General features: G+C 41.8%; 2 protein-coding genes across 2 annotated transcripts in view; both read right to left on the bottom strand.

Annotated features, from left to right (window-relative positions):
• The window catches only part of ptch2 (patched 2), a 28,562-nt gene extending 14,407 nt beyond the window's left edge, over positions 1 to 14,155 (bottom strand). The window contains exons 1-8 of the mRNA XM_086173169.1: positions 13,679 to 14,155; positions 12,017 to 12,209; positions 3,433 to 3,622; positions 3,232 to 3,301; positions 3,043 to 3,134; positions 691 to 799; positions 519 to 605; positions 194 to 315 (exon numbers count right to left, since the gene is read on the bottom strand). Coding sequence (XP_086029295.1) covers positions 194 to 315; positions 519 to 605; positions 691 to 799; positions 3,043 to 3,134; positions 3,232 to 3,301; positions 3,433 to 3,622; positions 12,017 to 12,209; positions 13,679 to 13,828 — 1,013 coding nt within the window. The 5' untranslated portion in view covers positions 13,829 to 14,155. The remainder of the gene's footprint in view (positions 1 to 193; positions 316 to 518; positions 606 to 690; positions 800 to 3,042; positions 3,135 to 3,231; positions 3,302 to 3,432; positions 3,623 to 12,016; positions 12,210 to 13,678) is intronic.
• Positions 14,156 to 21,328: 7,173 nt separating this feature from the next.
• eif2b3 (eukaryotic translation initiation factor 2B, subunit 3 gamma) overlaps positions 21,329 to 27,124 on the bottom strand; it is a 30,532-nt gene continuing 24,736 nt past the window's right edge. Inside the window, exons 11-12 of the mRNA XM_086172546.1 lie at positions 25,833 to 25,936; positions 21,329 to 21,543 (exon numbers count right to left, since the gene is read on the bottom strand). Coding sequence (XP_086028672.1) covers positions 21,491 to 21,543; positions 25,833 to 25,936 — 157 coding nt within the window. The 3' untranslated portion in view covers positions 21,329 to 21,490. The remainder of the gene's footprint in view (positions 21,544 to 25,832; positions 25,937 to 27,124) is intronic.

Consider the following 27,124-nt stretch of genomic DNA (forward strand, 5'->3'; position numbering starts at 1 on the left):
ACACAGATTCCACAGTCATGGTGGTTCCCAAGTTGATGGACTGACTGGATGCCAGCTTGGCCCGGCATTAATAACGCTTGCACTTTATACATTTTAGAAATCAATACCAATACCAAAAAAAAAGGAAACCTTTAAATTTTTATTTTTAATAATCATTCCCGATATATCTTACAACTTTTCAATACATACACACCTAAGCAGAGTGTCTTGCGTGGTTTTTGCTCGCCCTCCCAGAATCAGCTCTTCCTGCCAGTGCATGAATTTACGGCTGAAACCATGGCAACCACCCTGAAGGGTCCCAGCAATATCAAGACTCTGAAGCAAATGATAATGAAACAGACAGAAATATGATGAGTTAATTTGTCATTTTCATCCACTTCTTCAAACTATTTGCATAGACTCTTTATATAGATTTGTGTTTTATATGCATGTGCATATGTGAATATGTGAGTGTGTGCATGTGCATGTTTGAGTGTGTGTGTGTGTGTGTGTGTGTGTGTGTGTGTGTGTAAACTCACCTTTCCTTGTTCCTTGTTGGGTGCACTAGTTGGGCAGTCGGTATCTGAGGGGTCAAGACAAGGCCTGTTCATGTAAGCATGGCCCACCTACAGAGTCAAACAATATCAAAATGTGATTAGAGTCCAATAAATAATAAAATGAATCAACTGCATAATTCTATGACTGGCCAACCTGTGCTTTGTCCAACATCTCCTTAAATCCTTCCAGTGAAGTGAACTGACTCAGTTCCTCCATTAGCTTGACCGGATCTAAATTCATCCACTGAATATCTGGCATCCCGCTGGAAAGCAAACACATACAAATGATAAGCATCAAGCCAAACATACTCTTAAAGAAAATGTACTTGATGAAGTAGAAACTTTATGCCACGGGTACTCGGCTGTCGCTGTGTTCTAAGGAAGGCTTCCCACCATTGGCTATCTTAATGTGTGAAAGCTCTGATTCTTTCACTTTCATTTAATTCCGTCTCTAGGCAGGAGAGTAACAGCAGATACAGGATAATATAGCGTTTATTATCCTATTTCACGCTGCCACAATGCCCCGGGAATAGGCACGGTAGTTGGCTGCTCGCTCTCATTTCTCAATGTCCTGCACTGAGTCATAACAATTACCTCTGCCTCCTAAACATCTTGATAAGGAGGGAGGGAAGGCGGGATGTTAAGGCAGTGAAGGTAACAGGTAAATGTGAGGAGAACAAAACTGGGTATTTTATGGGTCATTTTTAGTCATTTTAACTGAAAAGAGATAGATTTAGCTTTTTATATTAAGTTATTGTATTTGCTGACTTATCGGAACAACCATCTACGCTGTTCCCAGGATAAATTAACAAGTTTGATGTCGTACTTTAAACCCAAGCCCTTGTTATTATTGTTTCTACTGATCTCCTGATGTTTTCTGAAACTGAATCTCTGTATTAGGCAGCCAAAAGTACCTTGGCATAGAAAACTTCAAATCTGAATGGGCCACAAAGTTTAAATTTTTACTGCTTTTTCACTACGACTTAACGCTGAAATAGATTTAATATATCCATTGAAAGGCTTCTAATTATAAGTGAGAGAGTTGTTATCACAAGTACAATTATTACTATTGAAGCACACAAAACCACTTATGGACCGCTGGAGAGAGGGAAATAAAAGAATTCCAATGTTTCTCAACTTAAGGCTCAATCTTCCCTCCAATGGCTCATGAAGGGAGCTCCTCTTCTATTCTCACATACCAGAGTCTTTTTTGCTGCTGCTTGCAAAGACACACTCCTTTATCAGCTACTTTTTGCTTGACTGAATCAGGCCTTGGCCCCTTTTGTTTTTTCATAGATTGCTGCTCTTTGTTCTCCAAAGTTTTCTTTTGGTTTCCCTCGCTCTTCCTCGGTCTCTTTCCCAATCTGCCTCTCTCCCCTTGCCCCATTATCCCTCTATCTCATTCCTTTTTTTAACATCTAAAACCAGCGCTGAAGTGAAGCGGAAGATGTCTAGAGGGACACTGGCCCCGGTGACCAAACCTCCTCTTCTTTGTGGGGAGTGCAATGACAGTAAATAAATAATGACAGATGTTTATCACTCTGTACAATTTAAATCAAGATATGAAACTCATCATAGACTCCGTTCACTGCTGTCATTCTATGGTCACATAAGTAAAGTGGAAGGTGTGGAAGGGTCTGTCCCTGTCTCTGTAGGGGTTGAAGTGTCAGGGAGCACAGTACGGTCCACTCTTGACAAAAATATAAACAGTTACTTTACTTGCAAAGAAACATCTGCTATGGTCTAAACAATCTTTTATAAACCAAGCACTCAATTGAAATATCACTTCTGACGACAAAAAACTCTTTCAGTGACTCAATTTCTCAAGAGAATGTTGTCCAAAAAAGGAGAAGGGAAAAATTTGAATCCCCAAAAGCCCAAATACGCCCCGACTCCACTTTTAACTGTCTTGTAGCCTCTTTCTGTCTTTCTTGGGGGACTTGATACTTGAATACTGCCCATTTTATTTGTTGGACAACTTGGGAGCTGAGGGCCCGAGGCATTACCATGAGAATGCTGAGTGTTAGCCGTGAGCTGACAAAGCCGGCCCCCCTCCTTCCTCCGGGGCCCCTGCACTGATGGACACTCACTCGTAAACTAAAAGAATGCTTACCATTGTCTGACCCAAAGGCCTCCCCTGCCACCACCACCACCGCCACCTCCCCGCCCTCCTTTCTACCAACTCACCACCTAGTTGCAGTTCTATCTCTTCCACACTGGCTGGATCTCTACCTCACTTTCTCTCTTTGAATTTTTCTGTCAGGACACCTCCCTCCAGTCCCTCTCTGGGCCCGAAAAGAACTCTATTACTGACCACCGCTGTCAGTCACGGCACCTAGTGACAGACTACTGAAAGCCCAACTGTATGTCTCCATTGAGCTTGCGTTAAAAATTGCAAACTCCCCGTCTTAAAGCAATTCAAATTGACACATGACAACAAAGGGAGAGCTCTATGAAATGTTTCAATATGAAAAAAGAAGTTGGGATTAAATTTTCCAAGACTTACGGTAAATACGCTGAGCCTCCCTGTAGTTTGGCTCCTTCCCAAAAACAGTCCAAAGGGGTGATTATCATACAGGGGAACAGCTTGTCAATCATCTAGGAGCAGGAAAAAGAAAGTGCGCCTGATTAACAATCAAAGAAATCATTAACATGAGTAAAGTGACAAGTTTATATGAAAAAAGTGATAACCTACCCTTTCGATCATTACGTTTTCTATAATAGGAACTCCAGACTTGTAGCATATTTTGTTTAGATCCCACGATCTATGAGAGAAAACAATAACACCAATATTTTCAATGTGAGGCATAAACACCAGGCATTTTTTGGAACAAATGTATAGTATCAATCTTTATTTTTCTTATGTAAGCCCTAAAAACATCCATTCTCCACTTACTTTCCATAAAGTGAAACCTGGACCTTGCTGGCCGACAGGGCGGCTTCCATGTGAACTAGCAAAGCCTCCTGGGTGAGAACATTGGTGCCTTCTTCTTTGGGGGTCTGTATGAGCATCTGTGAGGTAAAAACTGACTCTTCTCCCTGTTTCTCTCTGGTGTAGTGAAGTTCTTGGCTCACACGACTGCCAGCTGAAAAAGGAAAAAGAATCATACTGTAAAACAGGACAGACAGGATTGATGAATCGATAAAATGATGAATCGGTCGATAGCTAGGTATCTAGCTAGCTAGCTATCTAGCTAGCTAGCTAAATAGATAGATAGATAGATAGATAGATAGATAGATAGATAGATAGATAGATAGATAGATAGATAGATAGAGTAACCATGGCTACGCTCAAAAAGAAACACACGCATTGAATATGGTAGCAGAGTGTGTACATACGCGCGCACACTTACACAGGAACACACACATATATCGACCAACGCCCTTGGCCCCCGCCAGTGTTGGTTTTGAAGGCACTTCACACAAGCTAGCATCTCGCCAAAAGAAATGAGTAATACAGCTTCTCGTTGGCTCCTTCTGTGAAACAGATGTGCCCTGTTACAAAAAACAGTCTTCTGATGCACCAAAACCCTTCACCAGTCCACACAGGGTAGTAGATAATGCAGCCCTTCCTCTAGATGCTTCCTTTACCTTCGATGAAGTTCAGATGCCAAAGGGGATTCATTAACAACATTATTGAAGTCGATTTTTTGCGAATAGGAGGAAAGAGGAGAGGAGAGGACGACAAGTTACTGGAGGCGCAGGAGTGTTGATGTGGTGTGCAGTGTTTCGAAGTGACTTCAAGAACAACAAAGCACTTAGGGATGGGGGGAAAAGATTAAGTGATAAATATGGATGTAGACAATGATAATGAAGAGAGAGAGTAAGAGAGAAAGAGGATGAAAAAATAACAGAGAGTAAGTTATGTTGTGCTGTGCGGTAGACTCCAGCCCCCTAATTACACAAGGTTGCCCTGAAAAGGGTTTGCCAGCCGGGGGGATCTGTGCCTATGCCAAGTGGACATGAAACATGCCGCGTTGGATCACAGAGGGCCCGTCTGCCCCTTTTGCTGTCCCACTACATGACAATCTCTGAGAGAAAGAGGGGTGGCGGTGGCGGTGAGGGGAGGAGGGAGGGAGTGGATGAAGTTTAGAAACAAGACCTACCTCATTCTTAATTGTAACTCTTGTCACTCTTCTACTCACTTTTACTGCGCTGCACTCAATCCTGGCTTCACTTCTTTTGGCATCCATCTCTGTCTTCCTCTTAGTCTGTTTATCTCTCTCTCTCTCTCTCTCTCTCTGTCTCTCTCTCGCTCCTCATGCACTCTGCACCTCCCCCCAGCCCAAAGCAGGCTCTTATAATTGATGGGGAGAAAAGAAAAAACAAACTATTCAGCCTACGCTGCGAAAGTGTGAGATCAGGTTGGAACTCTGGGCCTTGGAGACACGTCCAATATTTCTAGGGTTTGGTTTCAAGGCTTTAATTACGTTCACTCCGTAGAGGCTTGAGGATATCAATTCACCTAGTTTATTTACACTTGTGGCACTCTTTGGCGCATTCTTATAGTAACTCAATTTTTTTTCAAGAGAAATTGTCATTTTGGCGACATAATACCATTAATTTGCTTCGTGTTTTTGGAGAACTTTGTATTTGAGAGACAATTAAGAGACAATTCTCAAAACCTTTGTAAGCTCAGAATGTCCTGCTGGACAAAGAACGCGATTAGATGCGGAGAGAGCTTTTAAGACAAGCGGTCCCCAACAATTCCTCTTAGTTTCAATGTCACACTGTTTTCCGATCGAAAACAGCCACTACAAAATAAAACCCCTTCCGGTCTTGGACCTCGTTGACATCTGTTAAACCTTTCTTGACATTTTGTATGTTAACCTCGGCAGCATGGGGTTTTGATCCCTACAGGAACTGGGTGGCTCAGAGAGACTCTGGCTCTGTAATTACAGGCCTCCTGGAGTAAATTACAGCTATTTGTGTCTCGTTCCTCCCATCTGGACCACCCAGGCAGCCAATCCTCTCTTTTCCCTCTCTTTCTCGCCTTCTCTCCTCAACCCCTGGTCCGGCCCCAAACACCCAACACGGAGGTTCACGGCTACTTTGCACGGCACTATTCCTGCTCCAGACATGAGAACGTGTCCTTTTTGTTTTGCCCTTCTTTACGTCCCTTGCTATTCCTTAACATTTTAGCCTTCTTTTTCTGTTTTTGCCTCTCGCGTTTTCTTTCCCCACACTTTTTCAGATACCCCTACTCACTCCTTGTGCACTCAGCCTGTGCTCCTCAGCCGCAGTCTTAAAGAGACAGTTCTTGGAAATGTTTCCAACCCGGGAAGAAAGCGCCTTTGAGTGAGGAAACCAGGGCTTTAACACCCAAGTGTCTGGTAATTTTATTGCACGAATTGCTTTGTAGAATTAAATATTAGTCCACCATGCTTTGCCAAATTATTAAAATACAGCAAAAAGAAATGAAGAAATGATTAAAAGTCATTCTAAATCACAGAAATGAGCATTACTGTGATTTGGCGAAACATGCAGATTCATTTACCCGTCATTACAACTAAACCAACATGTGATAAAAAGCCTTTGCTGTACAAGGACATGTATAAATACGAGTGTGTGTATCCACATGTGAATGCATAAACACTGAATGAACCTCTCCAACATGTCATTTCCTCTCCTAACCTTTTCATCTTCGATAACGCGGTGCTCTGAATTCCATAACGTGGGAGAAATATGCATGGCTCCTCACCTCAAGTGCCTGAGTCTCAGCCACGACCCCCTTCAAAACATGTCGGTTCTATTCTATTCTGTTTTTATGGTTTACAGACCTAGTCCCAGTTCAGAACATGCTAGGTCAGACCAGGCCACCTTCAAAGTTCAGCATGGTAGATTAGCTGGATTAGAGAGCCTCTTAAAGCCCCCATGCTGCGATGGAGGAAGACTGAGGATGACGAGGGTTGACAGTGACATGTATACTTTTTACCTACGTAGGCTGGCACTGCCAAGCAAATTGGAAGCTCCCTCTCACACAAAAAGACAATAAGGGGTTGAATGCGGGCTACACCTCTACACCTAAACTCGTTTCATCAGAGGTAGATTTAAGAGAGGCATTTAACAGCCGCAGAATAGCATTCACCCTAAAAAAGAATATCCTCTGGTTGTTATTTTCAATCCATCATGTTCTTTTTCTCTTCACAGTTTTCCCCCGACAATGCTCTGCCATAGCAGTTAGTTCTTTTCATTTTCAGCAAATGGACCAAATGAGGACTTCATTCCCTTGGCCTGGCATCCGGCATTACAAAAAACCTCTTAGTCCTTTTGTCATATGTGGACCCACCAGAATCAGGACTGTGCCCCACTTTGGGTCCACAGCCCTGCCCTGCCCTATGGCATTCCTTAGCCAAGGCACCTCTTAAAGCGGGCTGCCCCCAGCAGATGGGCTGTTCCACCATACAATCTTTCAGAGCAGCTTCAGACTGAATGCCCACCCTTTTGTGATTCAACCCTTCAATTTCTTTCAGATGTTTCCCAACAAACAGAGGAATAAAATAAAGAGGGAACGTTTCTTCACAACAAAAGCAAATGGACCAAAACTTTCCCAGCCTATAAAACAATGCTGGAGTTGCCTGTGGGAGTGTGTGGCTGGCGACAAGAAAAAGAAGCTGGCACTGTGGTATCTTACCTATAGAAATACAGTGTGTGCCTGTGTGTGTGTGGGGGGGTTGTCACTATGTTTGTGTATATATGTGTGTGTGTGTGTGTGTGTGTGTTTGTTTGTGTGTGTGTGTGTGCGTGTCTGATCTTGCGCGTCCGTGTTCATATTTCTGTTTGTGTATTTGTCATCATGTATATTTTCATCAATGCTCACCGACAGCTGGATTATATTAGTAGAAGGAAATCCTAATCAACAAGTAATTCAAGGAAATGATCATGTTCAGCGAGTTCCAATCCTGTAACTCTTGTCATTAGAAAAAAAAAAAAAACAGCCAGTCTGACATCACACCATACACCAGTATAAAACTTTGAAAACAACATTAAAAAAAAAAGAAAAACAGTTGCACTTACACTCTATGTGCCAGCGGTGTTAGCCACCACACATAAATTTCCACCAGGGCTGGCATTTAGGCACTTTCTATTTCCATATGTATAGGCTTGCCTCTGCTAATTATGCTAATCATGGGCAGTGTTGGCCACTGTGAAAAATAGTCACATTAGACACTCCACTGACCGCTAATACTGCTTAATGTGTGGTTGAAACATACATTCATCCCTCCCTGAAAGGCAAAATTTTTCCACGTTGCTGGTCTCATTCAGATGAGAAATGAATTTATTGAGACCAAGAACCATTTCTTCTTTTTCTCGCAAGTACCAAGAAAATGTTCTCCTTCACTTTTTTCCCTTTTTTTTTTTTTTTTTTTTTTTTTTACACTTTCATGGTGTAGTGTAACGACAGAGGCTAAGAGTGCAAATTCTAAGGTGAGTGTGTCACTTTATTTTGTAAACAACAAAATAAAAAAGGTTACTCCTTCACAAATGGGGATGATGGGGCCCCGCAATATTGATTGTGATTTTATCATCTCATTTTCAAATGCTTTATGGGTTTTGTCAGGATGATAGAGCTAATGTTGCAAAGAGTCGGACAGTTTGCCGCTCCAAGCCAATAGAGTGTTACATCTCTGATGATATCACTGTAACTATGACTGTAACATAAATACAATGAAGGCTTTCATTGTATAGCTATACAGTACAAAATTAAAAATGAAAGGCTGCAAGGTTCTAACCGATGCCTAATCATGGCAACAAAATCAATGTCCTGGTCACACATGTAAAGATGTTCTAAGTATGTTTTGTCTTTTTTTTTTTTTGTTGGGGGTTGTCCCGGCCTGCCTCTCGAGAGCGTGTGTGTGTGTGTGTGTGCGCCTGCAGAGGGGTGTGGGGTATCGAGAAAGGAAATGGAATGAAGGAGACTTGGATTTGAGGACGGAGAAAAGGGGTTGAAATAAACATTTAGAAGTGACCCAGGTTGACTCTGGTCTTGTTTGTTCTCTCTACCGGTGAGGTCCCAGGCCCTGAGCACTGGGAGTTTATTTATCTAGCTGGGGCACCACCGCGCACTATTCACCTCCAATAATGCCTCATAGAGCTCCCTTTCTCTGTCTGAACTGGGGCGCTGTGTGCGCTCCAATGAATTATAGCATTTACCTGCTGTGCCGCTCTGACGTTTGTTTGGAGAGACCGCTCCAAACACCAAAATGCCCATGTGTGCATTTGCTTATTTGTGAAAACTTTGTGAAGATTTTTCTCTCATTCAGAGTCAATAACATGATTATTAGTCCCTTTAGATCTAATTTCTCACTATTCTGCAATAAGAACACTTTGCTATTAAAGATATGTTTTTTTAAACTCGGTTTTCTTTTACACCCCTCATTTTCAGGACGTTTGGAGTGTCTGTCGTTTCCAGCTGAGTTTTTGGACAGCGTGTATTTTAGTTGTACCTCGGAAAGGTTCCGCTAGGACAGAATAATTGCATTGACATAAAGGTACACAAACATATTTATACGTAGAACATGTTTTCCTTTCTTTTAAACTTTACAATCTGAAATAACACGATCTTTCTGAGGAGGACGAGTGGGATACTAAAATGATGCTGGCAAAAAAAAAATGGTCAATGAGTGTCAGTAAGCCATAAACTTTCCTCCTGGTTCCTGGCCCAACCCCCAGTGTCAACTCCTATCACTCTCTTCTTCCTGAACCTCTTTTTACGATATCTCTTTTCTGCTGCTGGACAATACAGAACAGATCACACGTTGACTGGCTCTCACCGACTTTTACGCTTTTAATGATGGGAGGCTGGATGATTGAGACTGACTCATGTTTACATCATGACACTTTGTTCATATTCAAATGTGACTAATAATAAATTCAGTAACTTCAAATGTAAAAAGAAAAAGGAAAGTATCTACATATATTTGTCATGGGTCACCTTTTGGTTTATTGGCCTGTATTGGACTTTTTTTTTCTTGCCTTTATCTGTGGCACGAAATAATATATTGCCGAACAAGATCTTTACGAGCAATTCAGGGGTCGGTGAGTGATGCCTGACTCGAATTTTATTCGACAGAAAACCAGAATGGTCTTTAATCCCATTGTCAGACTAAACACCCTGAAACTGAGTCTTTTATTCTCACCTCCACAGGTGTGAGGACTGGAGGCCCTATTAACCCTCCCAATGCCAAACTGCATCGCCTCCTTGGAAATGCACACAATGGAGGGTCTAACGCTGAAACAAACATGGCAGGACAATTTAACCCCCCCCTCCAACCACCACTCTGCCTACTCTTCGTAGAAACTGACTGTGCTACGATACCCTGAAGGATGAAGGAAACATTTTTTAACAAGCCCTTGTGGCCTGACATAACAGGACTAGACAGAGAGACAGGTAGAAATATAAACAGAGACAGAGAAAGCATAAATTGGCACACAGACAGGAAATTCAGGCAGACAGACAGTCAGGCAGACTATACACACCAAAGCTGGCAAGTGCGTGTGTTTGTGTATGTGTGTCTGTGTGTGTGTGTGTTTAAGCGTAGGTAGTGTGAGGATAGGTTCTATTACAACTGTACTGAAAAAAGAGGGAATTCCCCTCCCGCGGACACAGCATTGGATCGCAGATTTGATTTTCACTGGGTTGAACACATCAGGAAACAGGTGGGAAAAATGTGTGCGCATTGTCATGTCACATGTCCAGGATGACAAAAAATATGTGTGGTTTACTTTTAAAAGAAAATCTCTATCTGGGAAAAGAACCTCATTTAAAGTGCGCTATTTTGAACTATTTCAAGATACTCAATATGATGAAAAAGATGTCTTGTCGACAAACACACTCCTTGTTCCGGTTTATGAGCAATTGTGCATGTATGAGTGTTTTCCTGTGTTTGTGTGTATTTGACAGAAACAGACTGAGAGTGAACTAACCTCTCCTTGTTACCAAGACACTTTACTCTCCATTGAGGCCCTAGCAGCTTTGTCAATGGACTATTGGTGGAAACAAGGCAGGCAGAAACTCTAGAAACATGGCGGCAGCCTCTTAAAGGCACAGCATTCACTTTCAGCAACCCCCCTTTACTTCTCTGTGTCCTACAGCAAAACAGCTGGCACAAAAACATCTAAACATCCACAAGCGATGGCTCAAAAGGTAATCCTGATGTTACAGAATCCGTCATGTGCAACCTCTTTTGGAGAATATTCAGGGGCCTCATTTTTAAACTTTGCATTTCAGACTATATGTTAAAATTATTTTAATTATGCCCTCCACATGAACATATTAAAATTCCTATGCAAGTCATTCACCTCCCTCCTCCCACCTCCTGGCTCTGACAGGATGTGATTCCTTCGAAACCTTCACCAGCCCCTATTGGTGCCGCCTGTCCCTGTCCTCCAGTGACATGGTGGGCTTCAAATCCCTATAGTCTGTTTATATTCACCAACTGCTGTGTCGCTTTTAGAGCGTGCAAAACAGGTGGGTAAACTTCAGCTGCATTCACTTATATTTTTTCTTCTTGTGTGTGTGGGGGGGTTTGGGGGTGGTGCCTGCCTGCCTGCCTGCCTGCCTGCTTGCTTGCCTGCCTGCTTGCCTCTTGTTGAATGGAATCCAAGAATAGTTAGGGACCACACAGGGAGCTGCGGGGGGAGGGGTCAGAGCCCTCAAAGATGGCTAACCATTCACACAGTCCATCTGCTGCGGGGATCAGCCCTGGCTCTGAAAGCCTGTGAGTTTAAAAGGAATTTGGCCATTGTGAAAAACCAAATAAAGCTTCTTCTGCCCCTGAAAACGCACAGATAACCTAAACCTAAAACACACAGGACGGAGAGAGAAGATGGTTTGTGACTTTGTTTAGTTTCGTGTACGTTCACGCATAAATAAAGCAAAAAAAGGTGTGACGCAAGTACAGATAACTAGGTGATGTATTAACATTGGTATCGCGTTTAAGGACAAGTCACTGAGAAATGAAGAGGCAAAAAAACAAACAAAAAAAAAAACCATCTTGTGAGCTACACAAACAAGGATAGAACTCTTTAGATCGCTTGAATTTGCAATCCGTTAAACGGGGTGAGGGAATTCTGAGAAGATGACTAAGTTTCATTTTCCATAAGGCAAACTTTAAAAAAATCAAAAGTAGTTCAGATGGCAGACATTCAATGGAACAGATACTAAGCCTGTCACTCTGAACACCTAGTGACCTCCCACGACACTGAGGTGACGCAAACATTGCCACACAGCAACATCCCATCAGCTACTGCTGTCAATCAAACTCCAGTTACACCTAGTGTACATACAGCTGTGAAATTCCACATAAACTGCATACGACTGACTAACGTGAACCAAATCAGTAATAGAGGAAATCAAACTAAGGACGGTGGTGTATAATTGTAGGACGTAGTTGATGTTATTAGCAAAGATAAAAAGTCGTCTGGGTGACTGATGACAAGGATCTGTCGTTATGGAAACGGAGATGTCTTGAACTTACCTTCCACCCATAACTGTTCAATGTCCGTTTCGATGGCCGCAACTCGGAGTCCAACAGACAGGGCCCCGAAAACTAAGAGTCCGATAAAGAGGACCTTCCCGCAGTGTCTCTGGATGTGACAGCCCAGAGAGAACAGGAGAGCCTGGAACCTGGCCCGGATCCACAGAGGAGCTTTCTGACCTACTGCCTTACCCTGGATTTGAAATAGGTGGGAAGCAAGAAAAAGAAACGATTATTGTCAGAGTCATGATTAGTTATATCACCATTTTTTGGTTACTGTTCCATAGAATAGAATAGAGGACGAGAAATAAACCATGAACAGTCGTGAGCAATATATGTATAAACAGGTAGGACAAGTTGCACCTAAATAATACGTTGACAATGTATGAACAGTATAAAAATGTGCAAAAGTGGCAAAAGTAGCAACCAGCAACAGCAATACAACTGAATCATAGCACAGCAGTCCAGAAAGGCAGGTTTCATAGCTCACATTTCTATCTATGTCGCAGGTGGGATGATTTAATGTCACACCCGAGGAATCGGCATTTCGAAACATAAAAAGAAAACGGTGGATAATGTATATATTTGTTAGTAGAACACTTTCTTTTGGCATATGAACGCTTAAGTGTGATGACTTCTACCACTAACTTGGCGAACCTTAACCTCACAAAGCGTGAGCCATCAAGGCTGACACACACCGAATCCAGATGTAAAGCACAGTGTGTGTGTGTGTGTGTGTGTGTGTGTGTGTGTGTGTGTCCTCTCCGAATAGAAATATTAAAGATGATTCAAACTTCTCTGTTTTGGCAACACTACACTGATGTCTTACTTCTAAGTAGTCTCTTTTTCCATACTTGAGGGGAAAAGTGAGGAAAGAAAGAAACACTTGTGAAAGCGATTCATCATTTTAATCAGCTAACTTAATTCTCGATAAGAGGGCAATTAGCGGTTGGGAATTTGAAGTCGAAAGATTTTTTTTCCACTCTTCCCTTTACATTTCTAAACCTTCAAAGCGGTCAATCGTCTAACGTGGGTTGACCGTTGACTTACTTTTCCTTGCTTTTACCTTACTTTTTTTCAAAAATGCAATCTATATAAGTAGAAGTGAATGCAAAGCAGGTTTAAGTGTATCCAGCAATCAACATTTTGCTCTAAACCCGCATCCTCAGGGCTCTCTGGTCTGTGCAAGTCTCCTGAAAGTCAGTGCTGCATACTGCACTGCAATGCTGCTGTGGATTGAAACACGTCCAAGCGTCCGGGCGGTCCAAAGATGCTTTGTCAGATCAAACTCAATCAGTGAATTCCTTTACAGGGACCCACCACATTTCCCAAACAGAACCCGGGGGCCGGTGCGCTCTCCGCTGGCCGCCCGCAGCCAAACGCACACGCACAGCACAACCGGGGGGGGGGGGGGGGGGGGGGGGGGGGGGGGGGGATCGGAGCATCCCTGCGCGGTGTGTTTCAAAAAAAAAAAAAAAAAAAATCACACACGATTACATTGGGGGACGATTTTATCAGCCGTCCCGGTCCGGGCACCCGGGGTTACACGCACCGTCGCTCGTTACGGGATTACATCAGAAGCTCGCGTTACAAACCAAATAACAACTTTCCATTCACGCCACGGAGGAAGAGGAGGAGGAGGAGGAGGAGGAGGGGGGTCACCTTGGAGATCTGTTTAAGTGCGAAAGCAGCGTGGCAGTAGCTGGGTCTCCGGAGCAGGTCTGGGTTCGCGGGCGGCTGAGAGCGCGTATAACTCGGGGGTAAATCTCCGAACGCGCCGCCGGCCCCTTGGACCCCGCGATCCGAGGCCATAGTCCAAAGAGGGTGGAGGCGGGGGCGCGGAGCGAGGCGGCAGAGAACTGGTGCGATTTTAGTAAAAACGACAATAATCCAACATAGAGGAAAGGCGCATCCAGCACCGCCGGCGACAAGGTAGAAGAACGGCTTCTATTCTTCGCTGGAGCCAAACAAGTCTCGAAACTCCATCCCAACATTATGCGCCGAAATTCGGATAGTTCCTCCAGTCTTCATTCGTCCGGACAGTTCATGGAACGACGTCTCAGAGAGGATTAGTAGTAGTAGTAGTATGGTAGTAGTAGTAGTAGTAGTAGTAGCCTATGTCTGAGGCGTCCGCGTCAAGTCTAACTCCGATCCTGTGGCGGTAACATTTGGAGAAGTTGGTCTCTCGGCAAATCCTGAAAAGGGAGGTTTGATGGAAAAGTTCTGCGGCTCCCATTGGCCGAGGAAGAGGCAAATTACTTTGCAAACATCGCCTATTATTAGCTGCTAAGCAACAGCTCACCAAAGTGGAGAGAGAGGGGGACCACCCAGCTGCTGCTGCCTGGGCTGCAGGGAGGGGAGGGAAGAGGAGGAGGAGGAGGAGGAGGAAGAGGAGGAGGAGGAGGGGAGAGGGTTCTTTCAATAAACTCTGCACAGCCGAGCGCGCCCACGCACACGCACGCACACAGTTTGTTGCTGCTGCTGCTGCTGCTGCTGCTGCTCGCTCCGAACATTATTCCTTGCGGCCCCTCCAAATCTTACATGCCATCTATTGATGTGACAGCGATGCGTGCACACACACACACACACACACACACACACACACACACACACACACACGCGGTCCGAGCCTTCCCGCAGGACAGCGGGATGCTCTAGTAAAGTAGAATGGAAACAGCTAATTTGATGGAAATTTAGATGTATTTTATTTGACCCCCCCCCCCCCCTTATTGTTTTAATCAGAGAAACAAAATACATTTTAACCTTGAAGAGACTGGAACTTATCTCTGCATCTTCATCCCCTGGGGTCACCCCCCCTCCCCCCCCCCCCGCCCACAGTGGTTAATTAGTTTTTCACATTTTACAAATGATAAGAAATATGTATCTGTGCATTTTTATAAAAAAAAAGCAATAAAAACCAAGAACTCAACATTCTCAAACACACCATAGGGTGACAAGGGAACCTTTCTGGAAAATATCCTGCCATGCATGATTTCAAGAACGCAAAAATTTCACTTACAGATTATTTATGGGAAAATCGAAAGAATATAGAAAAAAAAAACAACAACAGACAAAAATTTCTAAAAAAAAGACTATCTCCCAACCCAATCCCTTACACAGGTGATTAGAAGTGACATGGTGGTTTTCCAATGTTCCACTCATGACGGTATACAGGCTGAATGACACTCTAGCGGAAGATACGGCCATCATCGATCATCCGTCTGAATGTCAACCTTCATACATCCGTCTGAGGAGGGGTGATAAAATGATGTAAGTAGTGGAGGAGTGGTGGGCTCTGCCGTTCCAGATTGTATTGTTACCTGGGTCACCCCATCCTTCGACCGATGTCTAAAATCACAGATTCTCTTGTGATCCTTTCAATGTACCAGCACACAACTGCTTTTTGCATCTACGCGCACGTACCAATCCATCACCCCTCTCTCCCGACTGAGTCGACCGTGACCTATTATGATACACTCGCATTTCTAGTGTGGCACTTGACTGACTTTTTATGCACGTTACTGGAACCGGTTTGGCAGAGCTGGGTTGGGTCAGGTTGAGTGGTAGAGGAAAACAGGCAGCTGGAAGTGGGACCTAATGTGGAATGTGAGGAATTGGGTTGTGTGGTAGGGGGCCCCTTCAAGCCTAACAAACTCAGGGAGGTCCAAAGCCTGGTCTGGAGGCCTTGGATAAATAAACCATCCGAGATGACCATGCGCTGTGCAGATATCTGCCATCACACCGCCCCGGCCTCCATACACAAACCATCCGAGCCCTCTTTCCCCCTCTCTCTGTCCTGTGTCCCACATGGTGCCCCCTCCTTACTTATCTTCTCCATTGTTCAACTCGCCGCACTCTTCCCTTCACACTTTATTTCTGCTTTTCTGCTTAACACCTCCATCTTTCTCCCTGTTTCCTCTGCTACTCTACTCCCGCTCTCCCTCCGATCCCCCCGTTTCCATTCCTGTTTCATCTCTCCCCAGTGACTCCAGCCATCCATCTGTTCGTCCATGCATGCATGGCTGACTGTCCATCTGGGTTTCTGTGTGCGCTATAGGCAGAGCTACGGAACCATTCTAGCATTTAGCCGTCTCATAACAGCCGAGATGCCGGGGGTTCAGCACCAGAAAGTGTTTATTTATCGAAGGAGGGGGCTGCGAGGCTGAACACAACTGCGTTTCTTCTTTCTTTCTCATGAGGGATAAGTAAACTGAAAGGAAGATGAGATCAGAAAATATATACACACTTAAATGAGGTCCCGCAAAAGATGTGAGATGGAGGGAAAAAGAGGTGAAACGGTGCATCGACAGCAGTAAACGGTACATGGTTATGACAGTTCTGATTTATGCTCTGCATTGTTTTATTAGCCATTTCACACATCTCAGTTTAAACATGTGACTTAGCTCTACATAAGAATCGGACTGAACCGATTCACCTTAAAGCAGCTGGTCCTCATTCATCTTTTAAAAACAGAACCATTTTGCATTTACCTTTGAAAAGGCAAAAAGTTGCCCAAAGCACAGACTTTCTATATTGAGCAACTCTGTCAGTCTTAAAGAGTTGAAGCTGCCACCCACAGTTTCACACAAGATTAATTATGATAATGCATTTCTTTACCCCTTTGTCATCGTAATGAATGGTTGCCTTTCTTGGGGAAAAACACACAAAACACAGAGAGCGATGAAGAAATACACTTTTCTTTAACTCTTTGTTTGCGCAGTTGTAACAGAGGTATTGTCAGACACAGCTAGCAGGTGGCGACGCAAACCTAGACCTGTTGATTTAACAGAAGTTTCAAAGCCTCACAGTGTATGTATATATGTGTGTATATGACTATGAATATATATATATATGTATATGATATAAATCATTGTGCATAAGAAATTCCTCCATTCAAATGTTCAAAAACATCTGCTTGGTACAATGATTAAATTCTATAACGATCTTTCCACTACAATTAATTCAATGTTTTTTTTTCCATTAAAGAATCACTATTAAATCATTTGTGTGTGTTCAAAATATTTTTTGTGTTCTGATATCTCGGAGAGGCCTGTTAATTTTAGATGCAAGAAAAAGGTCACCTGAGTGCATAAAGCGAGCCAATTATCAGTTTATTCCTGTGAATTTATAGCCAAAGAGATTTCTAAGAGATCCCTATCACCCTCCAGTCAATGTTTAGTTAATTAGCTTGGGGCCTCCACAGTGACAGGCAGGGATATCTGGCTTTGCGTGTGTGTGTGTGTGTTTGTGTCTAAGGCATGTCAGTGAGGTTGTTTCCCCACACACGGGATCTTTGTCTGCGCACACAGTCATTGTTGGCTGAGCAATATAAGCAACTGTCGTATCTCTGCAGCCTGTAGAAAGGATGTTTGTGTGTATGTATTCAGATGTTTAAATTTCAAGATGAAGCATGGTTAGGGGCGGCGCTGCAGTGTGTGTGTGTGTGTGTGTGTGGCTGTGAGGGGATGGGTTGGAGGGTGGGGGGGTGGCATCTTGTAAGGTAATGTGTGGTAAGAAAAAAAAAGGAGGTAGGAAATTCATTTGTGGTCAGAGAACACAAGACAAATTGAGGAAGTGTTGTGCTAATATGTAGGGGTCAGCAGCAAACACACACAGGTTTCTGACTGCCACTTGGGTGGCCTGCTGTCTCTCATGCTCACCCACGATCAGCCCTGGAGCCATGAAGCCACCCAGCTTCTCAGCACCCCCTCCGAACCCTGACTTGTGAGACTGCTCCACCTCTGTGTCCATGCTATGCACATTTGTCTCCAGAACCCATCTGTCTCGCCTATGAATACGTTGTTTCGTTTTCACGTTATGCTTAGGTCGAGCAAAAGTAAAATTGAATCGAAATAAATAAATAAATGAATAAAAACAAAAAAATCTCAGCGTTCAAATCGTGTTGCTCTTTTCACCAAACAAAAAGCATAAATCTTGCTCAAGACAATGCACAGACTTTGATTCTATTGTATTTATAGCTAATCTAGTCTGTTGTGGAACAGTTACTGTGTAACAACTATTGTCGAACAGATCTACAAGGTGGATTAATGATAACATTCCAGGGAAAACAAATGCATTCCCATAATATCTCAGATATCTCTTGTAGCACCAAACAGATGTGAATTTACCTCATTTGTACACATGTGGTAGCAGGAATATTAAAAATCTGGTCCAATTTTCATGATAAATGTAATTTTTATTTTTCTAGTAACAGTCACTCGGACTGGATTTTACTCATTCAATGTCAGTTTGGATAGGTATAGGAGACATTAGACAGCGTACATGACTGAAAGTGTAATGAAGTATCTTGACTTAAGTTTTTAAATGCTGACACCCAGTTGAAACTTTCCCAACCGGCTCTGGGACCCTTTCCAGACTCTAATAAAAATGTGATATGAACAGGTCTGTCTAAACTCCATACATCTTTCAGGTCAGATGACATTAAAGTCCCAAGAAACCAAGGTCTTCATATTTTCAGTCCCCTTAGATCAACAAAACATTTTCATTTGTTTTTATCGGAAATAGCGATCAATGTTTCTGTAAGGTCAGTGACACGTGGTGCAATGGAAATAAACTTTCAAATTCATATTTAAACATGAAAAGGGACACCTTTTAGAATGTCACCACAGTTGTGCATCAGCGTTAACACGTCCTAACGTCTTTAATTTTGTACCAAATCAAAAAAAAAAACATAAAAATATAAACAGGTAACTGAGCATGATTATTAAAGAATACATTGCAACATACAGATGACCTGTCAACTCTTTGATGCATGATTTGCTTAGGTTTCATCAGATATTCGACATAAAAGTTCTCCAGAGATATGAGAAAAAAAATCCACAGAGCTGCGGAGTCAAAGATCAACAGACAGCTTGATATATTGTACGATCTGTTAGATTGACAGCTGATCCCCCACAACTGCCAAGGAAAAATGCATGCATGCCTGCATTCAATGATGTGACACGGCAGTGATTAGTTTGTATAACAGAGGATTAACAACGGCCACACAGGTAAGTCTGCGCACACACCAGCAAACATATGGGCTGGCAGCCATGCTGGCATGACGTTGCAGAGACTCCGGGGTCTTTGTAAAAATATACAAACCTTTACCCAAGCACACCCAGCTGCCAGATCTCATCATGTGGTTGAAGAGAGAGGTCAGAGTGTGAGATCACTAGAAGTGTTCACACAAAGACTGACTAAGAGCAGAAACAATGAGGACCTTAATTGTGGTTTACAGCTCCTTAAAGTTTAGATTCAGGTGACACGTGTAATAATGCGCTTTCAAATACAGTCAATTCTTGAATGACAGGAAATGAATGCGCAGTTTCTAGCCAAAGACTAAAAAAAAAAAAAAAAAAGGTTGTCCATTGTTAATCCATTTACAATTTGTGTAACATGTCAGAAATACCCCTGAGGAACTTGTTGAGGCAAGTATGGGAAAGCCATCTGGGAATAATCACTATTTAACAGGTGAGTTAAATCCTTCCCCTTTGGACACTTAGGTCAATGACTCAACCCCATTCATTTTGGCGCTGAATATCAGATAGTGTTGTATGAATTAACCACAAGATGATAAACAAATGTAAGACAATGGAAAACACCGCAGGCATAAATATTGCAGTGTTTGAGCTAAAGCTTTGATTAAGAGTTGAGGTAATCCTGTGGTGGGGCCCTGAAGAAAAATATTGATTCACCTTTGATTTCAGTCTGAAATTGATATTCATGTACCGCAGTTTAGTCAGTATTGGTGGAAAACCGAAATGTTAACACATATCAGGTCAAAATGTCATATCAGGTCACAGCAGTCATGGAATCCTAAAAGAGGTGAAATTAGAATCCTTGCTTTCAGCTTGTAGATAAGATGATGTCCTTTCAATACTGCTACAAACCTGGGGTGGACAACTATGATTAAATAATCATAAATTTTACATACTACATGTAGTATACTTTTGGATGAGTATAGAATGAACAGACTCTAATATTGGTAGTATTATTATAAGTTCTGTTGGCCAGTAAAGTCGCAGGGACAGCAGCAACAAAAAGTTTGTCTCGCGCAAACAAACAGTAACAGATATTTCCAGTCGGCAGAAGGCTTGCCTTTCTCGTTGCCTTGCTCAATGCATAAAGGGAGAATAACATTTAAAATAATCATTAAATTGTCAAACTCAACCTCAAAGTAACTAAAGAGACTAAAGTAACTCGAGTGGGTCCTGAGTCATACTGAAAACATTAGAAAAAGTTAAATAGAGCAATTCCATCGAAATGACTAGGTTCAACCCCACAAAAAGATTCATCCCAGTTCTGGTCAGATGCCCAGGGCTTTCTAATTTGCGATTTTTGTTTTCAAAAAATATGTAATAACCAGCATAGCACCACCTTTCCTATCAAATTCCGGTTTTGAAATCATCTTGCAGCCACAGAAGAGATTATTCAAAAGTGATGCAAGTAACTTTGTATTACTGTATAATTAAGCACCGCTGTCCCAACAGACACTAAGGTCATCCCTGTTATAATTTTAAAGGAAGAATGGGACATTTAGCGGCATCGAATGCTACCTGATGAAACGTAAAATGTAAGATGACATCGGACAGACATTCCTAATGTTCCCCCCCAAATTTTTTTCCCAATATTTTATCATATTTTAACAGCATTCTGCCTACAACTTATCAACTCTATTTTTATTGTAGAGTTCAATGTTGTCCTGGAGGCCACCGACATAAAAGAAACAAGAGGACAGCAAGTCACATTTAAACTCCTTTGAACATATGGGTCCTCATCTTTTTGCCTTGTGTGTAAATAACTTTGAACTTGTAATTTAAGAAATGCTATTAACGGAATGCAATAAATCTTGACACAGAAGGCAGCATAAAACGATAGAGGGAAAAAAGAAAATCAGGCAAGAGCTAGTTTCCCCTTGTGTTTGTGTGTGTCTCAGGGTGGAGTATCTTTGTTAACTGATACAGGATCAAGCTGGGTGGTCCAGAACCTACTTATACACAATTTTTGTGTACAAATAAAGTTAACCCCCACATCATTGCGGTCAACCCTCCCACTGTTATTTCTCTCCATCTCTCATCTTCACAGCTGCACAATGTGAGCTTGTGAACACTTGCACACTCAAACATGAGTTTGTACACCTCCCTCCTCCGCTTCTGTAATTGAGAGCTGCCACAGGAGACAGTCATGATTTGATAATAACTAGTCTGGAGAAATGATGAGAGATAATTTAAACCAAAACTCCCAGTGTAAGTCATTACAAAACGCATTCAGCTGATAATAAAAAAAAGAAAGACCAGAATAGCAGTGTGCTGGATTTGAGAAGACTCATTTTTATTCAACCCCATTTTATAAAAATGCCCAAGAGGAGAGTGTGTGGAAGTGTGTTGTTTGGTAAACCGGTGATAAGACGTTCCTCTGTGTCCGCTGCTCTCCAATTGGTTCATGAGGTGATGCCACTCGTCCCCAGTGCCCCTAAATCTCCATCAGCTGGTCTGTTCCTACAATGACCTCATTGGTCCTCTCGGCTGAAGGAAAAAGACAATAAGTCATGGGAGGTCAAATACAAAAATAAAGGCTGTTGAATGAAAACTGTTACATTTTAAACTTTTAAAAAGAACTGAAAGACTAATGATGTCAATTAAAAGAAAGGAACAAGTTAAAAATGTTCCGCAAGCACTAAATTGACAAGTTAGATTCCATAAGCATGTCACAAACAATCTTTTCATGGTGTACAAATATTGTCTACATAAAGGAATAAACCTCCAATATCTTTTAAACATTCATGTCACTGAGTAGAGGAGGTCCCAAACCTGCGTTGAAAAACGTTGTGCATATGTACTGTATGTGGTAGACAGATATTTTTGGATGGAGAGTATATTGAAATGTGTTGTAGGAAAAAGGTGATTCTGACATTAAAATACGCAAAAATGCGACTAACTTCTAACTCATCAGCAATTCCACACTGTGACTATTTTTCAGTTTGCAAGTTGAACTGCTGGACACAAGACCAAACCTTAAATTTAGGGTTTGGCTCGCTCTTTATGTTTGTGGACTGGTTGAATAAATTTTGGATGACAAAAGATGTAGAATGATCGTAATTCTAGGCTCACCTCTTAAAATGGGAACGTCAAATGGAAGATAGGAGAATTTACACTTTTGTCAACAAATGTGAAAACAACTATGCGGAGTTGAACCCTACACATACATCATTCTCCACAGCAAAAACTAGAATATTCAACTGACTGAAAATAAAGGAAAACATGTTTTTGACTGGAGGGTGCTGTTGAAGGTAACATAGAATGATTCCAATGATGAAAAATCTCTGAAATTTACTGAAATGAATGCAAAACAATGCCTGCTCGATAGCAAAGAAGTCCATCTACAATTAGTAGTTAATGGGCTACAACATGCATATCAACTTTATGGTTCTTTTGTTTACTTGACATCAATCCCAGAATCAGATCTAGTTTTTGTAGGACTTAGGTCATGCTGACTGCTACCTGACCCTCACAAAAGAAATAGATGATGTTTGAAGCAAAGTTTGCCAACTTCTTCCTCAGTGCAGCATGAGGAGAGAAGCCACTACTCCTCCCTCTATCCCAGAGCATCTGTACTGATCCAAAGCAAACGGTGGTAGAGAATAATGTTCCATTCACGCAGACAGGTTTTAGTGTGAAGGAATCTGCTCAGAATGTGTTTATCCCCAGCTGTGTGGATGGGAGGACAAATGGGCCATAGGACAGGAGGAGAGGGATTGACGGGAGTGAAAGGGAGGACGGTTGCTCAATTTGAGACTGATTTGTCAGTACTGTACATAGAATTTGAATGTCTTTAAATTTGATTTATTTGCACATTTTTATTGCCCAATAAGAAACTCCAATAAAGACACTGGCTAGACTAAAGAAATACAGAAAGAAAATAGTTAAATGTTACTTCATTTCAATATATCCAAACAAGTCAAGTCAGAATTTGTGGCTCAACCAAACATACTTGCCTGGGCATGGTGTTTTATAATTTTACTGAAGGGGCATTAGCGTCCAATGCTGCTGAATGAAATGCTAACTTCCCTTGAAGGAGCTGGGAGTGAAACTATAAATTTATCGATGGCTTTATGCTCCAGTGTTTAGCTACAATCAGCTTCGGAGAGGAATAATTGAGATAAAAGCAGTTCGGGGTCACCATCACAAGAGAAATTCTAGAAGTAGTAAACACTTGAATCCTAAATGTTAGGAGTCTTGCCTCCTGAATACAGTGACTTCATGGGATGGACCCTAGCTATTTTCATTCAGGAAAATTATCCCTGGAAGATTTTCAGGGAAGTCACAGTAGTGAGTGGGAGCCTCAAGTCTTTTAATGGAAATCTGCAACTGGCAGCAGCGACTAAGGAGACATGGCTGTACCACTGAGCGGTGTCTGCTCATGAAATGACAGCAACTCGGTGTCTTTAACCAAAGCTTTTCAACCTTCCCAATGCTTTCTACCGCTTTGGTGGGGTGTGATCATATTTGGCACTGTTCAAAGCATGTGAGGTCCCCATACATGAATCAATAAAAACACGGTGCCAAAATAGCTAATCTGTGCCAACTGGACTGTCACATTGTTGAGAAATCCGGATCAGCTCAGAATTTTAGAGAAGGTCTCGAATTATATGCCGAAAGGCGTGTCCCCACATAAATCTTATGTTGGCTAATTATTCTTTTTGTACAGGAATCAGTCTACTACTTTCAAAAGTTCCTTGTTTAGCCATTCCAAGAACATAAAAATAGCCTACGGAAAATAGACTTAAAATTGCCATTACTGATTTACAAAGACAGATGTGAGCCTATCGATCAGTCGTTCGTATTTGTATACACTTTAGAGATGTTGGGCTGGAAAAATTAGGGACAGCTGCTGCTTCCTGCAACGGATCCCGCAAAGATAAGACATGCTCTCTTCAATAAACACAGAAAAATTCAATGGAAGATAATCAGACTACACTCCTTCACTGGAAGAGACCATCAAATATGTGAAAAAAAATCTGAATCCACCCTCTTTGACCAATTGAATTTAGGCAAAGATCTAAAACTCTAGAGCTAGTCCGATATTCCCATGAAATTTAAGCGCTATACTGAAACTAACTGGTAAACAATGGATGCCAGTTAGATGATACAGGTTTGCATCTACATTCAAAGGAACCAACAATGTGTAAGATACAAATTGCAGAAAAGGTTTCATGTATGCATATTTCAAAGCAAACTGAACAGAGTGATGTATCGATTAAACATAACCACTTGGAAGATCAACGTATACTATGTGTGATACGAACTGTCAGGGTCGCCTTTAGCCATTAACAGCTTTAGCAGTGGAGTGGGAGTGTAATGTCTTCATTGGCCTATAGTTGACCAGCTTTACTCATGGAAGTGGTCATGACAACAGTTAATTAGACATATTCTGCTAATCTAACTGAGACATACTGATTACCATTTCTTGTGATTGTAGTATGTTGTTGCTTTGTCACAGAAAACCACAATCTATATGTTTACTTAAAAATGCTTGAAAATTGGTTTGCACTACAGACCTTAAGAGTATTCTGCATTATGAAAAATCCCTTATTATAATAGTCCAAGATAGTGAAAACTAGAAATAAACAATTAAAAATAAATTGTAGTTCTTCCCCCCCTTTCTCATGTCGTGTACTTTTAGATGTATTTAAACACAAGGATTCAACACACACAACCCATATTTTTCTACTTGCCCTGCTTGTTATATCTCCAGTCTAAATTGACAGATAAATGTCATTTACAAATTATTCAAAACTGATGTAAATAATTTCAAAAGGAAACACATCTACATCTAGACATCATTCCAGCCCATACATCAATGCAATACAATTGTGCAACATGGTTTCCTCTTATAATGAGTTGTAGAAAGGGACTCCTTGGATCCTCAAAAAGGCCCAACTGTTCTCAATATTTAGGGGAATTTAGCTCAAAATCAAACTGTTGTGTGCCCCGTTGTTCACTCAGCTATGCTTCCCAGTCTGGTAGCTGAGCTTGATCTCTGTCTATACGTGCGTGAGCACGTGCGTGTTGGATGTGACTGCAGGCTGCTGCTGTTGAATTCCGGGTGGTCCTGTTCTGGCCCTGCTCTCTAACCTCTCCATCAATGTGACACGCACGCACGCACGCGCACGCACGCACACACACACACAAACACAAACACACACACACACACACACACACACACACACACACAAACATACACGCACACACACGCACACACACACACACACACACACGCACTCCTCTCTCTCTCTAAAGGACAAGAGGATTAAGGAAATAAAAAAATCTCTATCACAGACTTCAAAATTTAAAAAACTTTGTTGGCTTGAATTCTTGGCACTTATCGACAGAGATACCACACACATACATCACATTTTATCTCAGTTGGTGGGGGGGGGGGGGGGTAGAGGCAAAGCTGTTGTACTAACAATACAAGTGTAGATTAAACCCTGGCTTTATTTTCTCAATTTTCATTTTGTGTCATCATGATGTGTCCAGCTGAGATCATTTTAGTGATAAAACAGTCTGTGACTGTTTGTTTTACTCAACTCACATTCCCCCAAATCACAAATATACTCTCAGCTGAAATCCCAGCCTTACTGATTAATGAGGCCAGAGATTGTTTAGCAAGGCATCATCTGTTCACAATTACATTAAATAAGCAAAATACTACAAGGGACCAATAAAGAATAGTAAAAAAGGTCCAATTTTGTTGTACTTTAGCAGGCATGCATTTGTTTGTGTGTGCACACTGTTGTGGTAGCAGGTCTGACCTTCTGGTTCAATCCGTTGTCCATTTCCCACCAGACAGTATTTAAGGTCCGCGCCATAACCAATCACAGCATTGCTACAGATGACACTGCCCTGGATATTACATCTGAAAAACACAAAAACACAACTTGTAGAAAATCCTGGTATTTATCAGTCCAGGTATAATGTTTTTATACCATACTGGATCACAAGGGTCAGGAATCATAGGAGTACACCATCCTTTAGGTCTTTTTTTTTTTTTCAAAAATCCAAAGCTGGCACCACTGCCAGGTTCTTCAGTGTAAGAATTTGAGGTGACCAAATGCCTACCTACAGATTAGTAGGTTTAAGGTGAATGAAGAGAACAGAGTGATTGTGTTGAAATGAGTTTAACAATTTTATCTATATAAATATATATATACATTAGCTTTTATCTACAACAGAAAGACACCTCAGCTGTTTACAGACATGCTGGCCAAGACAGACACCTACATACCATTTTGATATCTGTTGTGTAATACACCTATTATCAATCCTTTTAAAATTGAAGTGACATTCAGCTCAATAACAAACCAAGGTGACCAATCTTTGACAAGTCCCAAGCATGAACCGTGTGAAGTTGTTAATTCGAAGGACTTGGGACTTTATGAATGCAATGCTATTCTATTGTGTATAATGCTGCTATTATTTAATGTCTGTTTATAGTCTTACCTATTTATGGTGGTTTGTCTATTGCAGTGTGTTTGGTTTATCAAAGTGTCATACCCTATACTAAGGTGTGTGCTTTTTGAAGCCAAAGCTACCAATCAAAACGTTGGTATGCATACATAAGGACAATAACGATTGTACAAGTACAGGTCATGTGAAACACTTTAGATTGTTCAAGAATTTAAGGAGCCTTGAGCTCAGGGTCTTGTTTTGCCTATTTCTTTTGAAGCCTTAAAAAGGGCTTTTATTTTAAATAAAAACAGGTATGCAGCTTTCAAGAAGTCCTCAGCAAAGGCTTCCACAACAACTTGGTTTTCACGGCTATTATATATTATCTCACCATTATATTTATCATGGATGTCAGTGGGTGGCTTAGTTTTAAAACCTAATTTTCCTGCTCTTTTTAGGCATTTTGGGTCACACATATTTATGGTTCACACTATGTTTTTGTCCATGTACTTTAAAGTCCATTTATACTGGGAATTACCCAGTGCAGCTACAGCCTAACCCCCCACGCTTCTCTACATACTTTGTCGTGGGCTGAGCCCAACACAAGAGGTCAAACTCATAGTGGAAACAATGTGGCAGTTTTCACATGATGGATCTT

The sequence above is a fragment of the Fistularia commersonii genome, chromosome 25 (genome assembly GCF_037954325.1).
Source record: "Fistularia commersonii isolate RoL2024-O1a breed Wild chromosome 25, RoL_Fcom_v1.0, whole genome shotgun sequence".
NCBI lineage: Eukaryota > Metazoa > Chordata > Actinopteri > Syngnathiformes > Fistulariidae > Fistularia > Fistularia commersonii.